Raw genomic sequence first — 17,347 nt, forward strand, 5'->3', positions numbered from 1 at the left:
TAGTAGCTAGTGGACAGCTTTAGAAAGTTGTAGAACTTTACATTGATTAACAAAACATTGCATGACAGGAAATCATAAGAATCATATTTTCTTCTTTATGCAAAGGCAGAAAAATTCCAGTTGAGAGAGTAGTTTGTAGCTCCAAAGACAAACCTGAATGTGACAAAAAGAATACCAAGGATGGTAGTTCAGTCTCAGGCAGGTACAGAAACAAGGCTTACTTATATAGAATCTCAAGTCAAGTTACTGTATAGGAGAGTGAAGAGAGGATTGTAGAGCATGGGAATGCAGAATTGTAGTGGATTATCTGACTGCAGACAACTGAAGAACTGTCCTGACACACAATACACTTGTTGCTCTTTGAAAGAGAGAAGGCATCACTAGGAAAACGTCCAATTCACATCTGTATCATGCTAAGTATACTTACATGTGTGTAGCTAGGAAATTGAATAAGCTTTAAAAAAGAAGAAGAAGATGGCATAGTAGAGGTACAAATCTATTATCACTCTTAGCACTACGTATCTATTTCATAGTTTTATCTCAAGACAATTTGTACTCATTACATAAGAAAACTCTGGAAATTGTTTCCTTTTTTTACCCTTTTAGGCATAAGTTTGAGTAATTAATTATTTTTATGTTCAGGAGACCTAGAATTAGAACAAGGTTGTCAGAAACTGGCTTGAGAAAAAGTGAGGAGTGCAATTCTGTCATAAGAAATCTGAAAATACATCTTCTGTCTGTGATAAGTGTGCATAGTAGAAAGGTGAAGTGCAGATGCCACAGAGTTCACCTCATTGTAGGCAGAACTTTTCTTTGGATCTTGTCTACAAGGTTGAGTGCCAGGGGGCATCAGTGATAGCCTTGATGCACTTAACAGTTAGAAGTCTGGAAGGAATTATTTGAAGATAGAATCTGGAAACGAAAAAAAAAATGCGGAATGAACACAAATCTTTGCAGATACTTCAAAGTGCAGTGGATGGTTTGAGCTGTGACCTCAGGGTATTCCCACATGTGATATGGCAATCTCAGTGCTGCACTCATGTGAGGACTAACTAGTAAAACCCTGTGCTTTCAGCTGCAGGCATTCTTTTGCAGACAGCTTTGCCCAGGGAAGAGACGTACTTATGTCAAATGAGATGCAGTTTGTTTCTTATGTTTTCCCTGAATATATAATATATATAGGGTGTTGAAGCATTTGGTGGTGTCTAGTGGTGCTGGGTTTTTTTTTGGTTGGGTTTCTTTCTCTTTAGAGAAGCTAGAAAAAAGTGATTGAAATGAAAACAACCTCCTTTGCCACTTCATCACCATTTTTTAGAATAAAAAAATTTAGCTTTCATGAGATCAGTCATCCATACGCTTCCATCTGTGTTTTGAATTCTTTGCTGTAGTTGTAGTGATGGATATTCCTTGCGATATTTGGTTTTGAAACCAAGCCCATAGCATTTCTCGTTTATTTCCTGCATAAAGTTTTAGCACCTTGGCATTGGTTTCCTGGCTTAGACTGATTTTGGATTTCAATGGCTAGTGGGGAAGTGACATTTATTTTTTTGAAGTATGAAAAATATATTTTACATTTGAATTGATTAAGGTAGAGGAGGAGGTGAACTGAATTTGAAAATCCTTTCTGACAGTTTGAGACAGGAAGGAATAGGAGGAGATACACTTCAGAGAAACAAACAGATCAAATGCCACAGCCAATCCTTGCTGAAGCTCCTAAGTATCCTTTGACTGGAAAGAACGTATTTCCTCCTTGTGTTCGGTAGACTTGTATTGGTGGTGTTCATGTTACTGAAAATCATCTCTGTGCAGGGATGATGGTATTAACATTAAAAAAAAGAGGCATTAGAAATGTTTACTACTGCCTTTTGGGATTTTCACTTGTAAAGGCTTAGAGAAAAGTCAATTCTAAGAGTGGACCAGGGAGCTTCAGGATAATGAAACTTCTTCCATACCAAGGAAACTGATGAATCAGGTGTATATAATTTCACTTAAATCACTCAGTGGTTGATGGACGTATGATGGACATTTACCAGCATGTCTTTTGTGAAGGAAAATGTGCTTTGTTGATCTCTGAATTCTCCAAGTATGCTTTCTCTAAAGGAAGGTAAAACAGTGTCAGATAGCCTAATTCACTTGAATATCAGTGGTTTTGTGAAAGTTCTTTGCTGTTAGGAAACCAGAATTTTCCTTTAGTGGAGTAATTGGTGTGTTTAGATCTTTGCAGCATAGGCATCTCCATAGCTTTAAATGTTTCCCTGAATGTTGGACTGGACATGAGCATGTCAAATTAAAAGGGCTTTACAAATGAAGTCTTGTCAGGCATCCTGGGGCCAGTTCTTGTCAATATTGTCAGTAATGGCTCGGATGGGGAAGGACAGAGCATGCTTGCAATGGTCACACATGATACCAAGTGCCTACTGAAATTTTGAAGGATATGATTACGATTCAGAACATTCCTGATGAACTGCAGAAATGAAGAGATGCGAAGATGATGAAACTGAATATAAACTGCATAGCACTACCGTGGAGAAGGGAAAATAAATGCACAGATATAAAATAGAGAAGAGCTGGCAGGGTATCAGTGAAAAGTTTGTAGAGAAATGGTTGGTATAGTGATGAAACTGGAGCAATCCGTGTTCACAATGTCCCCACTAGTTCTGCTCAATGCTCATGAGAATCCAGCTTGTGTATCATGTCCAGTTTCTGGGCCCTGTGTTTCAAAAATAACAGAAAAAGTGAGCAAAAACCGTAAGAGATTTAGCAAGTGAAAACTTGATGGGTTTTATTTATTTAACCTGAGATGGGTAGGACAGGGATATACAGCTTTCTATAAGTACATTTACAAAATATGAGCATATTTACTAATTTAGATGAGAGAAGATTTAATGTAATCATTAAGGAAAACTATATAGTGTATCCCTGGCCCAATATTTGAGCATGTAATGGAGCCTGAAGTTACCAGAAATTTTTGAGAACATTTTAGAAAAATGAAAAAAATGTGGCCATGCCTAATCTAACTCACTGTACCTTGGAGCAGAAGGTAAATATATTGAAGTCTCTTCTTTTACTGCCCTTTTCAAATCAGAGTGTAAGGAGAGAGGCAAGATACTGGCTCTGAAAACAGCCAAGACACAGAATGTAGGAAAATGTGATAGTCTTTTTCCAAGTTGAAAAATTATAGAGTTTCCAGTATCTTTACTATTGATCTAGGACGGTGAGTTGGTGAACCTTCCATGGGAAGTAGAATATAAAATTAGTAAAAACTGGAGCAGATTATAGTGGATCTCATGAGGGTTTTAACCTCCAGAGTTAATTTAGTTGACAGTGAAATAGTAGATTAAAGTTACTGTTTATAATTATGGGCTAATGCACATTCCAAGGAATAGTTTTAACCACTTCCTCTCTGTAACTGTAACCATTCATGAGAAGTCTCATGCACAGTGTTCAGCAGGGATAACCAGAAAAAAGGAAAGAAATGCCAGTGAGCTTGTGAATGGTTTGAATTATATTACTGAATGCCACTGTATAATCCAGTGGTACAGCCTCAGCTAAAACATCATGTTTAGTTTTGCTCACACTTAAGAGATAAGCAAAAATAAATGAAACTTAGTATTGCCATAGAAGCATTCTACTAGCCAGAATGATTGACCATAATCTTCCTTAGTTAAAAAAAAAAAAAAATCTGAGTGGATGTGCTAAAGGACTACAAAGTAATGAACATATTGAAAGAAAGAGCAAAGCAAACTGGATATTTCTTTTTAAACTTTCTTTCAACACAAGAACAAAGAAAGACAGAAACCTAAGCTTTTCTGGGGTTTGGGTTTTTTTGTAGATCTACAACTATCAGATTGAGTTCAGCATAACTGTTGCAGAGATACTGACCTTTCTTCATAATATTTCTTTCTTCTTCAAATTCTCTTCTCCAGTGGCACACACTGCACAGCCAAATTGCTGGATACTTAGTGTAGTTTGGCTGTGATCTTTGCCTTTAATTTCCCTATGGGCCTTTTGTATCCGAATGCTAAGTGTGACTCTCCCCATCTGTTCCCATGCAAGAATTCCCAGAATACCCTTTTTTCCCCGACGGATTTTCATCATTCAGTGTCTTACAATGCCCTGTCTGGCATACACAAGTGTGGTCTTGCCTTGTTCATATTGGTTCAGAAAGTTGCAGCTGGGATTAAGCCTTTGAACCTTTCACCCCCTCTGAATCTGTCAGTTCCCGTTCTCAGCCACGTCACCCACTCGGTCATTTTGGTGTCAAGGCCCCCTGAGATTTACTGTCTGCATGCATAATTTTTCTTGTGCTAGCAGTATCCTGACTTCTATTTTCCAGTAAGGCTGTGGTGATATCTTTTGTCGTCACTCCTTTAACTTTGAGTATTTTCAAATGAATATTTTCTGTTAAGGTTTTCACCAGTGCTGCAGTGTTGATAGAGTTCTCCATAAATGTCTGTAAAGCTGCCCTTCAAACTTCTTGAGGTTCTCCTTTAATACAATACCTAGACAGAAATGAGGAATAATGAAAAGTCTTGGATTCTATTGCTATGAACAATATTCTCTCATCATTTCCTCCCATGCTTCTTTCTCTTCTGTCTGTATCTGCTGGTCTCATTGCTAGCCTGGGTAGCTTTTGAGGTCCCCTTCTCCTTTGCAGGCCCAGTGTGTGTCACTCAGGAGACCCTCTGTCATTCACTTGGTGTGCCAGAGCACAGATGCAAAAATGACTGCCTATCCTTTTTCATACAGTGCACAGTGGGGCTGGGAGACCAATAATTATAGATTATCACTATGACCAAACTTTTGGGGAATCTAGAAATGGTATATTTATTCTGCATTGTAAAAATGCCAAGAGTTGTGTTATTCCTAAGCAGAAAAAGAAGAACAGAGAGAGAAACCTTGTTCTTCAGGGGATAGGTTGACCAACTGATAGGAAGAAGTTCCCTTTTTCAGAAGGCTATCTCTCATTTACTTACTGCCCAGTATTTTTCAATGTTGTCTGAAACAAAGATTAGTGAGAACTTCAAATAAAATACATTGCAGGAGGACCCAATTCTGAATCCCACTTTTCCGTCTTCCAGAGCTCAAAAAGGACTTTGCTTGGAGTCACGCCCGATCATGATTCTCTGAAGTTTTGAAATAGGACCTTACCACTTGGCAGCAAAGAATCAGATTATTTCATTATACTGTGAAGCAAAATTGCATTTCAAAATGTCAAAAATAGACATGAAATGAAATTGCTACTTATAGTTAGTGATATGTTAAGTACCCAGTACAGGTTGCTTTTAGAAATATGTTACTGGATGAGGTGGATCATCAATCTGATCAGTCATGGCAGTTTTTGTATTCCTGTCAAAAAACCCTGTTGTTTAAGAGGAATTATTTTTAATTATTGGAAGGGTTTAAAAAATGACATATGGAGGCTGAGATGAGGAAGCTAGTCTTGCCTTGCTTTGAAAGCAGTCTGCTGTCTTGCCTAATGAGCTTTTAACAGAGGAATGATTAAAGTAGGAAACAGGCCAAGGGAAGAGAATGTAACATTCCTACTCCTAGGGCTGGTGGTTCACAGTGCACTGGGACTGAAAGGTCCCAGTAGCACAGATGCTATGGCTCATTGATTAAAGTGCTATTAGGTTAAAAGTGACTTTCATGAAACTGATTTATTTTTATCCCAATGCCTAATTCTGCAAACAGTTGTAACATTTTTCAGTCTGATGTCTTTCCTGCTACTTTCTGTTTCTTAATGAAGGAAAATTTTCAAATACTGTATGTTGTAAAGCAGCAAATTTTAGAATATTAATGTAAGTGAGGAAGTCTTGGTACTTTATCATTTTACCTGATTGAAATATGTTGGAAAATTATCTGTCTTGTACTAGGTATGTAGTAACATAATGCTGCCTAGCAGACATAAAATGTGTGCCTGTGCTCCCTTTCTTTCACTCTATTTGCTTGGATTAGTGTTAAATTCCCTCAGTTTTATTTACTAATGCTTGTGATTCTTTTGTGCTTTGCGACTGAAAATTCGTCATAACCGGTACCTAATCTGCAGCTTCGATTTGGGTTCTTAATGTAATCACATTTTAAACATCCACTGACCCTTTTTGAAGGGTCCTTAGAAAGCTGTTTTTTCACTACAGATTTGGATTTTAAAGTTGAAAAGAATTATTGAAAGCTGCTGAAATGGCACTCTTAATTAGTTCATCTTTTCCTGAGCCTTGTCTGCCCCCAAAGAAGAGGATATGTCCCAGTTCAGTCACACAACTGGCTGAAAGCCTCAAACAGATCTCAAGCCGAGCCTTGAGCTTCCGCTCTTCTGTTGCTTGGGGATTGCCTTCGTGCATCTTGTTTCTATTTTGGTTCAGGTAGGATTTGAGAGGAAAGCGTCTCTAGGAGAAATGATACATGGATTTCCTAAACTGGAACAAGGGAGGCCAAGTCACTGGATCTGTAGATCTGTGCTGCCACTGGCAACTTGCTTATGCTCCTCTGCCTCAATTCCCACATTTGGGAAGTGGAGCTAACACCCTGCTTTGCAAACATAAATGGAATCTCATGCCCCTTCTTCCTCAAGGCATTTTGAATTTTTTGTATGAGGTATCCATCTGTCTGAATGGTGACAATAAGTCCTTTGGTTAAGCCTTTCGGGTGTTGCAGGCATGGGCAATCTGTCTGGAGCAGCAAAGTGCTCTGTTGCTCTCATGAGTGAGAGTGAACTCAGAAATACAATGTAGAGGAAAATCTTGATAGGTTTATCACAATTATTAAAGGAACCTTGCATTAAAGATCTTTATGCAAAATACCTTCTTACTTTAATTTCTATCGTTAAAGGAGACTATCTCCTCTCTACAGCAAAGATAGGTCTTAGTGACTTCAGTAGAGAAACAGCCCAGAAAGCTTAACAGAGTCCCCCTTTGTTTCTCTAAAACATGGATTTTGCTTGTAAGTTGTAAAACTGCTGAAGACAAAAGTTCTGTAAAAAGCAGATCTCCGTAATACCCCATAACTTGATGTATTTTGATTAGATCCTCACTGGCTGTGAGTGCCTATGCAAGTAGCCCATTCTTGGCTGATTAGGTATAAAATGATCATCTGTCAGGGCAAGCAGCTGTCCCTTATCTTTCTCATAGCTTTTTCCCTGCAAGTGACAGTGACCTGCCAGTGTATCTGCCAGTGCCCTTTCTTTGTCTTTGTTGGTTTCTGGTGAGGCAGTTGACTGGAGTATTGTCTTTGAAGATTGAGAATGAGGAAATGTTTATGCTGTGTCACAGATTCAATTAATTAATTAATTTTATTTATTTATTAATTTCCTGAGTGATTCCCAGCCAGTCACTTAATCTCTTTATAAACTGGCCATTCATCCCTGAAAACAAGACTGAAGGCTCACTGCCTCAGTGGAACCTGTGGGGAAGCATCTGAGCTGCTCAGTGTTTCCAGCAGGGTGGACAAAAAGAAATGAGAGCTCTGGTTTCTCTCTCTGATGTGGTCTTGCATTTCCTGGCCAAACCTGTTCAATTCCCTTCATTTTGCTGTGGCAATTTTTCTTTTTTTTAAACCTTGAAAAAAAAGAAAATTTTTTTTTTTTCCCCTGGGTTCAGAGGAGCATTAAAAGGAAACTTTCACCAGACCATGGTGGAACAGTATAGTGGGACAGGAACTGTAATTGCCTCTGCTTGTTTCTATGTTCTGTAAACACAAAGAGCTGCATGGACTGAGTATGCACCAAAATCTCATGTTTTCCCTTTAGTAGTTGGAAGATTTTTGGGAGAAATACGCAGTGTTTTGTAGAAGGAAGGCTTTTTTCCATAAACCTTAATGTGAAAATATGGTAGGAAATACTTCAGGGACATGTTTCTTTCATTTTCATTTGTAAATACAGTTTTTGAAAGCCCTTCAACTATCAGTCTCGTTTACTCAGAGCTTCCATTGACCTTTTAATGTGGTAGGAAGCTCCCCAATCCTATGCCACAGGTATTAGTAGGTTGTGTCTTGAGTGTGCTATAACCTCCATAAGTAGCTTTGTTTTATTCTCATCTCTAAATTTATATAGTGCTAAGTATCCTCCAATTTGAAGGCTACTTCGTAAAAGGATTTAATGACCAGGAGTCACATCCTGCTGTTGTCATTCATTACAGGGTATTCTTCTGTGATTAATTATTTTCTAAATAAATGTCCAGAAATTCATAGTTTCTCACAAATTGTACAAGAGGACAGGCATTTGCATTCTATAAAAAACAATGATTCTGTGAAATTCACTCACACAGAGTACTGTGCTTGGCTGACATAATCTTCAAAATGGCCTGATCTTACAAGCACGGGCAAATCTAAAATGCACATTTAGTGGGAAATCAGTGGTTCTTGTTTTCTGAAGTTTAGTGTTTTGTTTTACAATATCATTCAGTGTTTCAGGATGTGTTCTGGAGAGAATAAAGCAAGCAGTATCATCTGCAATAGCATATTTGTGAGCTATAAACTTAGAAGGAGTAGGTTATATCACTAAAGTGTTTTTCCCACAGAAGACATGAACTCCAGTGCTACTTTATTGGCAACATTTGTTATCATCCTGCATTGTTTCTGACTTAAAGTAGGACCTGCACTCTGGTGAACACTGTAAAAGAAAAGACAGCTGGTGCTCTGAATTGATGACTGCCTAAGCATCAGTATTGCCAATGGGTCTTCGTTAAAATAAATAAATCTTGGTCTTGCAGCTACTGGATGTTTTGCAGTTGATCTGAGAAAAGCAAATGCTTCACTAATTACCTTTTTTTTTGGTAGAAATGCTTTTCAGCAGCTGCAGGGAATTTAGTTGTTTGAAACCATTAACATAACCTCATATAGAACGTACAGAATGTGAACTCAGCTCCGCTCTCTGTTTCCTCTCACAGCATTACACAAACATTGTTTCTTCAGTTTGAGAATAAGCAGTATATTGGCATAATACCTTCCAGTTGTAAATTCTGCTTTTTAAAATTGAATACTGTATTTTCCATGTTCCTTCAGGGCTTGCTGGAAAGATTGTAAAAGCCATCCTCAAGGAAGGATTTGAGATCTCAGCTTTGCAGATGGTAGGTTTCCTTTTGTGTGTTTTTATGATAAACAGAAGCTAGAGCAGTGCTGTATGCACGTCACAGCAGTGCACAGGTGTCTTCCAGTGATATAAAACCCTTGTGCAGACTGTAGCAGTGTTTTGGGATCAGCATTGTCCTTGCAATGTTTGTATTTTAGTATCTGATTGATCAGCTAATCTGTTTCTGTTTGCTCAGTGACCTTGAGCCAAGACACTTAACTTCTCTGTATCTGAGTTTCCCTATAGTTGGGAGGGGAGCTAATGATATCTGTCTCTTCTGGAGCAATGTGAGGTATCTTTACAAAATGTACTAGCTAAGATTAATGAAACTATTGTTAATATCCTTCCTTAATTTTTAAAAATATATATTTAGTATGAATTATGGGGAATACTTTTAAAGAGACTTAAGGGATTTTGACACCCTCAGCAGATGAAGGAATTTGGCTCAGAGATTGTTCCCAAGAGTCCTGTCCTTCAATTTTGGTGAAAGTCTCAAGATCTGAAATTCCCCTATCACTCAAATCCCCATCACAAATGTAGAACAGCCCCTTTCTTAGTGGGATCACCCAACACTACATGGTCTACTTGTATTTGCTGTGGAAAAAGGTACTGTGTGCTGTGTTGCCTGTGGCATCATTAACTAAATTGCTGACAAGCTTCATATTGCAGTAGTAAAGCCATTCCTTTTTCCTAGTAAAACTTAGAGGATTCTGAATATTTGCCAGTTAAGAAGGGGTGCTGTTGTTTAATACATACTGGCTAACATTTTGGTTTTCTTAGTTCAACTTGGAGCGTCCAAATGTGGAAGAATTTTATGAGATTTACAAGGGTGTTGTCCCTGAATACCTGGTAAGCATAAGTTTAACAAGAATCTGTTTAAAAATAAAATATGCTCAAGTGAGGAAATTACCACATTTTTTATTGCTTGGAATTGTGATATGGGTTCTTTTATGAACCTGATCTTGAACAGTTCTAGTTTGTTCTCAAATAAACTAATTCAGTGTGAAAACTGTGTTATGTGTGTCATAATAGAGGAGAGTCTTTCATGAAAATTGTTCAGCCAAGGAATTTGTAAAATACAACAGAATCACATCCCCAGCTTCCCCCAGAAAAGTTACTTATTGATGGTGAGCTATGAGAATGTATCACACCTGCTTCGTTGTTTGATTGGATATTGCAATAGTGGCTTGGACCAGAATATGTATTTATTACTTTATTTACAATGAAATGAGGCTGCTGTACTGGATGCTTTCCTAACGACATCTTGAACTATTATTTGGTTTATTGATCTGACTTCTGTAAATACTCAGAAAAAGGAAGATGTTTAATATATGCTGTAATCCCAGTGGACATCTGAGACTCTATACAGTATTATTCTTTGTTGTACTGTCACATAAAACTTCCTGACTGCAGATAGAACAATGGGAATGTGAGGAGATGAGCTTGTATTTCTGTATCACCTTCTCTCAGAGTATTCTGGTTCATGTTACTCATAGCAATTTTTACTTTACTATGTAATTTACTCATAGTAATGAGCTTAGCTTCACTGCCATGCTATTATGATGCAAATTATCCTTAATTTAAAAATGCTTACATTATTATACATTTTCTACATATTTACTAATATTACTCTGAAAATGAAATTTTTATTATTTTTTCCTCCTTTATGATTGTTCAGTCTAACTTACTTCAACAGGATTTGTAGACTTGTCTTTAAATGGATTAGGAGTTCTGTTAGTTCGCTCTCAGATTGAGGAATACTCATAGGGCCACCTCTGAACATCATTTTTGACAAGTACCAAAGGGAGATTGGACAGGTGTACTTGTAGGTATGTGGTAGAATTTAAAAATGGAAGTTTCTGACCAGTATTTCAGGGTCTGGAGAGTCCTGTAGTACTGCAAAAGTCTATTTTGAACAAAATTGGAACTTCTCTACCATTTTCTGCAGCTCTTTTGTACAATCTCTAACCCTCTAACAAGCTGCAAATTTTAGTTATATAATTTAACTGGACAGTTACTCAGAAGGGAAGATGACATTTAAACAAGGTCAGTCAATAAATAAAATACATTTTAGGTGATATCCAGAAAAGTGAGAATCTAGGGCTCTGTTCTTCAAGCTATATATGCTGGATTGGCTCAGCTGAAAAGAAATCAAATTAATATCTTCATGCACTCAGGATATCTGAGAAACAGGAAAACGTGGAAAAGCTAATCACGATGGTAAAGGGTTCTGGAGAAGGTACACATGGGAACAGCCATGGATATCGTCAGTGCAGTCCAAACAGGAAAAAGTATGTTACAAAATAGGATATTGGAGAAAGAATATGACCTCTTATATATGTGACTAAACCATATGTGATCAAACCATCTGCTTTGATCTGAATTTTATTTATCATTCCAAAATAACTCATCACAAAAGATACTGGCACCCAGAAATCCTTTTAAAAAACTGTACTTCCATTTCTTCTGGTTATTCTTTGTCAGTCAGATAAAGGTTTGACATTGTATATGAAGTACTTTGTGAAAAGAGAAAGCTGTACAATTGCCCAAAATCCCAAAATTTTGACTTTGTTAATATCTCCTACATGGGATTTTACATACTGTTGATTAGTTTTTGTGCTGTTTTGCTTTGTATTTCCTACTCTAGCCAGAATAGAAAATGTGGAAAAAGAAGTGAGATTATTTTTTATCAGCTCAGAATCCACTTTGTTAATCAAAAATCCTTGAGCTTGATCCCCCTCCAGGAATGGTTTTGGTTGACCACAAACCATGCTATTTGACGAATGAACTACTTACTAGAGAAAATTTGATGTAGCTGGAACTGGGAGCCTCACCAGACGAACAGTGTTTGCTATTTAAACTCGACTCTGGACCTGATGAGGCTGTGTAAGTAGACCAGGCTTGTCTGACACAGAACCACCTGCCTGTGTGCTGTACCTGATGGCAGCTGGTGTTCAGGTCTCAGCTTTGTGCTGTAATGAAGGAGTCAGGAGTAACTTTGCTCATGTTGTTTGCCGTTGTTGGTGGGATGTCCATGCTGAGACAGAAACAATAAAAGAGGGAGGAACAAGAATAACCACAGTTTGCAGGAATTGCAAAGAGTTGATTCAACTAAAGTTAAAAACCTCTTTTTTCTCTGCTTTCCAGTTAACAGTTGTTTAGACGACAGAATTTAATGAAATTCTGCAGAGTAGTGACATTGTGGCAATTTACTGTTTCTTAACAGAATGAAATACGTGGCTCTTTGACCTGTTTTGAACAGAGTATCTGTTGGTGAATGACACAGTTTTTGGAATTAAAATATTTCTTGATGCTGTGGAGCATGAGGCTAGTCTGCACTCTTCTCATGTCCTTGAGGAATAGTGGGATTTCCTGGGATCTGGTTGATGATAGGCACTGGATAAAATTCAGAGTGGGGAGCTTAGGCACATATTCTCAGCATGGAATCCATTATGAGGGTAGCAACTTTTTGGAACAGTGCTGCTTGACTCGGAGTCATTGTGTACTTATTTTCTGTCACAATTCACAGAAGGAGGGAAGGACTTAGTTCTTCTTTTCCTTCTGCTCTTTCATCCACTCTGTATGCTGTTTTCATTTGCCATGGCTCATCTTTAACCTGCCCGTGGCTGGTGGGCATGACTGCAGCACCTTGCTAGTCCTTACCTGTCCTCCCTTACTTTCTGTGCATGTTTTGTCCTTTCCTCTTTCCCCATTGCTTTTGATCCCTTTAATTGTCCTGATTTGTTTAAAACTTGTCTGCCCAGATTTCTAGACAAGTATGCAATTATAAGGGCATGATTTTAAAAAGGAAGTCAGACTAGAACATCAAAATAGATTCTTTCTGCTTGTGAAACCTATACCTCTAATTAACGAACTCCAAATTGTCACTAATGCCCAGAGTTAATTTAAGCTTATGAAAACTAAGACCCATCTTCATCACCCACGCGGAGCTCACGATGTCTCTTTACTCTCCTGGAGACTCCAGGGAAACAGATGATTTCAGTGTAACTGCGATTCCAGTATTAGTACATCACAAGAATGTTGCCAGACCAGGACCCTTTCCCTAACAGGTTGTGCCACAGGCACAGATTCTGCTGGCTTGTGTGTTTCAGCTTCTGTAGTAATCTTCGAGGAAAAGGCAGTGAGAACCAAAAGCCCAGGAGACATTTTAATGACTTAAAGCCATTGAGAGTGTATATTTGGAAACAGATATAGGCTGTGTACTGTGCTTCTGGTAGGGAACACTGCAAAGTACATTGCTGCCTGTGGAACTGGCTGAACATAGCGTGATTTTTTAGGCTTAAAACCCAGCGAAGTGCATTCCAGTGATTCAATCTAGTTTGACAAGTTATGAGATAACTGCCATGAAATCTAGGTCCAGATCAATAAGGATGTACTTACAAAAGAATTTAAACTATTGTAGATGCTGTTATATGCTATTCAGTATCCTGATGAAGCTGAATATCCAGTTTTTTTCAATTTCCACCTTCTAAACCAAGTAGCAAAATGGAAAACATTTCTTTTGTGGTGAATACTAATGGTATCTTTGTTTTGTGTCCTTGCTTACCTAAATGCACCAATATTTCTTAGTTGTTTCTGTCCTGTAAGTTTGGGCCTTGTATTGGGGAGGAATGCAACCCTTGCTAAAGCCCAAAGAAATTCAACTTTTTTCTGTCTTTTTTCTCTTTCAGGAGATGGTTTCAGAATTGTGTTCAGGCCCTTGCATAGCAATGGAGATTAGACAATTCGATCCTTCAAAAGTGTTCAGAGACTTCTGTGGTCCCTCTGACCCTGTAAGTACTTTCTTGACTGATAAATAAAGCTTAAAAATTGATGTGCTAAGTGAGTTAAAATGTCAAAGTGTGGTATGGCTGCCACATGCCTGCTGCATTCATTAGAAACATGTCAGCATTACGTTATTACAGAGGTCAAATGCTAGCCTTGGTGGACCAATCTGCAAATCCTTTAGCAACCCTTCTGATCTTACCTAAACCAGATGATAAAATACTATGATGACATTTATGTGAAAGGAAAACTATCTAGGCAAAAATCTCTGTTAAAGATTCACAAATATTCTAATACAAGGCTTCAGAGCCCTGGAATGAGCAGTTATTGCTTGTGGATGCCGGTGGAATCAAGTGCTAATTCACTGCAGTCTGTGGCATTCTCCTAGGATGAAACTGAAAGGAGAATAGGTTCCTTAGATTTTCAGAAATATGCAAACAAAAAAGGGTGTCAAAGTTCTCATAACTGTTTGCTTCTAGCTTTTTTTTTCATTTCTTGAGGTGGATAATTACATATGTGTGAATGCTGTGTGCAATCTGAAGACAGGCCTAAGTGCTGTCTCAAAAAGTTTGCAGGTTTTTGTTAAACAGCGAAGGCTGCTGTATACACAAGAACAATGAGGTGAAATATCAAGATGCAGGCAATGAAGTCAGGGTTTGTATATTTTTGTGGTTATGATTTGATGTTTTAGTTGCAGACTTGAGGGAATTTACCAGTGTTCATGGAAAAGAATCACACAGACGAATGTTTGAAGGGGAGAACAAGTTATTCAGGGTATATTTTTCTTCAGATACAGAGTTTCCATTATAGAAAGCACAGGTTAAAGGCATTATCCAAACCTTTATTACCTCTTCTGTTTGGTAGCATTCAAATATTTCTCTTCTGGATTAGCATCTTGTAAACAGAGTATAAGCCATTTATCTTAGTTTTAACTGCAGGATGGTATATCAGTAGTAATGTACACAATATAATGGTTTCAGTTTTGTTTCAAATCTCATGTTTAAGGTTTCTGGTCTTTAAAACTTTCAAAGATGCAGTCATTTTATTCGGGCCTATTACATCCTTTTTGTGTCTCTGCTTGTTTAATGCCTGATACATTAAAATCAAGCTATGCTTGCAAACATCCCAGCACCTTTGGCTATGAAAGACAAGTGTTCCTATACAAGGGGAAATTCACTGGTTTTCCTTACTCACACGAAAAACTGTCATAACCATACAATGTGTGTATGCAGCTGTTGATCAGCTGAGGTACTGAGAGATGTATAAACTGATGGCTTTTCTGGGTAACAGAAGAAAACCACAAAGGAGGTGACTGATTTCCTGTCTCCCAGATCTCTTGCTCCTCAGTGACCTACTGATGCTGTTTGTGCTTCCCTGGAATGGTTTAACTGCCTGACTTGTGAAGTGAAAATGAGTACCCACCTGCTTCTAGTGGAAGCAGAGGCTGTAAATTTTGGACACTGACTTCAGAGCAGTTCCACTAATGGTATGTTTGGAAGACAGGCAACTGTGTTATATTTCTGTGCACTGTTTTCTGTAACAATTGCAAATTAAGTGATTCTCCAAGCACATAAAGCCTATGTACAGTAACTACAGCTGCTCTCAAGACTAATCATTGCCTGAAATTAATCTGTCTCTTCAGACAGTGTTTGTAGCTTGTCCTTGAGGATAAAGGGGCTAAGGTATCTCAGCTTTTGTCATTCCCAACTGGAATTGTCGGAGAAGCTCACAGCTGCACTTTGTGGCGCCAATATTTGTCTCAAATAGGAGTAGCAGAAACCATAACAGCAGTTTCATTACTGAAAGAGGTTATATACAGACCATGAAGATAATTTGGACTTGATATTCTAGTGGTTAAGGTACATCTAAGTGTCATGCAATAGTGCATTATCATTGAGAGATCCGGGTCTCTTTATAACTTGTCTGTTTGTATATGCTAGGTCATGATATATGTGCAATCTGTTTATAAACACAGGAGAAAACCAAGTTCACTACAAAAATGGACCTGTTTGGGTCACTTCAGCTCCTGTCAAAGAGTAGCCTATTTGCCATTGAAATCACTGTCATTGCTTTCAAGGCAAAGTGCTGTTTGAAGTGAGTAAAGGTGTTGGACTGACTTAAATAATGAATCTTTCCCAATCACCTGTACTGTTAATTATATATTAAATATGTAACAAATGTAATAATTACTTTGTGGCAAGTCAGATAACTAAACTGGGTGTGAATGTTAACAGCCCTTTCAGTCTGTTCTTGGTTTTGCAGGATGTTTAGGGCTGAAGAAAGAATTAGAATTCTTCTCTTTTGAGGGTTATACTTTAATAAGATATCAATTTATACCAAGTGTATAATGCTAAAAATGAAATGGAACTTTGGGCTATTGTCACTAAGCAGGTAATATTTTGTTAGCACTGCGGGTCAGTAAAGCTCTCTGCCAAAAATATCCTTCATTATAAACCAGCTTATAAATACTTTATTAAAACCTCCTCTGTGGTAGTAGGGAAGGCAACTAAACAAAAACCTGGTTTGAGCCTCTTTGTAGTCATGTATGAAGAGCCTTACCGGATCTGGAAAGCAGGTGGTGGGATAAAGTCTTCTCTGTAAGGAGCTGTGCTGAACGTGCTCACTCCCAAAATTGCTGTGGTTTGATTGAAGGGCTCAGTGTGGCAGATTGCTGCCTTGTGGAACACTTGTCCCCAGTAGACAGTACATGCAATAGGGTCTGTGCCTTTCTGCAGATCTTGCTGCTGCTTGCATCCTTCTTGTACACCGGCACTTTCCTACCAAGTGGCTGGCTGGCTCACTGTACTCTTGGTGAGCTGTCAGCCTCTTTAATCACACTTGGCTTCAGCTCCTGGAATGCAGCTCATTCTTTTGTGCCATTGGTGGTCTCACCTCAGGCCTTTCTGTAGTCCAGTCGAGATGCTTCTTGTCCTCCAGTTGCAGTCTCTAGCCAGGTCCCAGACTACTTGTGTACCTTGCTCTTGGTGTCCCTCTGTGCCTTTCTCTCTGTCCTGGTCTGCCTCTGGGGCTAATATGTGGGCCTTAGAAGTGGAAGGTTCCCTCCACATCTACTGTAATGAACAGCTATTTACTCTTTACTTATTTTTGCAGCACCCCTGTAAAAGGCCAGCAGTCATACTGATGCCCATCCTGAAGATGTTTCTTTGCAATGTTAATAAGGGCTGTTGAAGCAAGGTCTCTGAATGTCACACAAGACTGCAGCTTTTCAAGGAGGAGAAGCACCCACAGGCTCTGCTATGCACACATAGCTATGATGTTTGAGATGCTAACATCCTATGAGCAGCTGAGGACTTTTATTTAGTTATTTGAATTACAAATAGGAATGGGGTTTCTAAAATTACTTCAAGTCCCACTTATTCTCATGGTGTGTCTGAACCATTTAAGCTCTTTTTAAAAATACACTGTCAAATCTTGCTATCCAGGTTGTTAAATTACGCATTTTTTGCTGGGTGCTATTTCACTCTGTTTCTACTGATG

General features: G+C 38.3%; 1 protein-coding gene across 1 annotated transcript in view; it reads left to right on the forward strand.

The window, feature by feature from the left end:
• Nucleotides 1-17,347, forward strand: part of NME7 (NME/NM23 family member 7) — a 90,705-nt gene that overhangs the window by 40,933 nt on the left and 32,425 nt on the right. Inside the window, exons 8-10 of the mRNA XM_032098596.1 lie at nucleotides 8,998-9,062; nucleotides 9,845-9,913; nucleotides 13,756-13,857. Coding sequence (XP_031954487.1) covers nucleotides 8,998-9,062; nucleotides 9,845-9,913; nucleotides 13,756-13,857 — 236 coding nt within the window. The remainder of the gene's footprint in view (nucleotides 1-8,997; nucleotides 9,063-9,844; nucleotides 9,914-13,755; nucleotides 13,858-17,347) is intronic.

Source organism: Corvus moneduloides, chromosome 2 (genome assembly GCF_009650955.1).
Source record: "Corvus moneduloides isolate bCorMon1 chromosome 2, bCorMon1.pri, whole genome shotgun sequence".
NCBI lineage: Eukaryota > Metazoa > Chordata > Aves > Passeriformes > Corvidae > Corvus > Corvus moneduloides.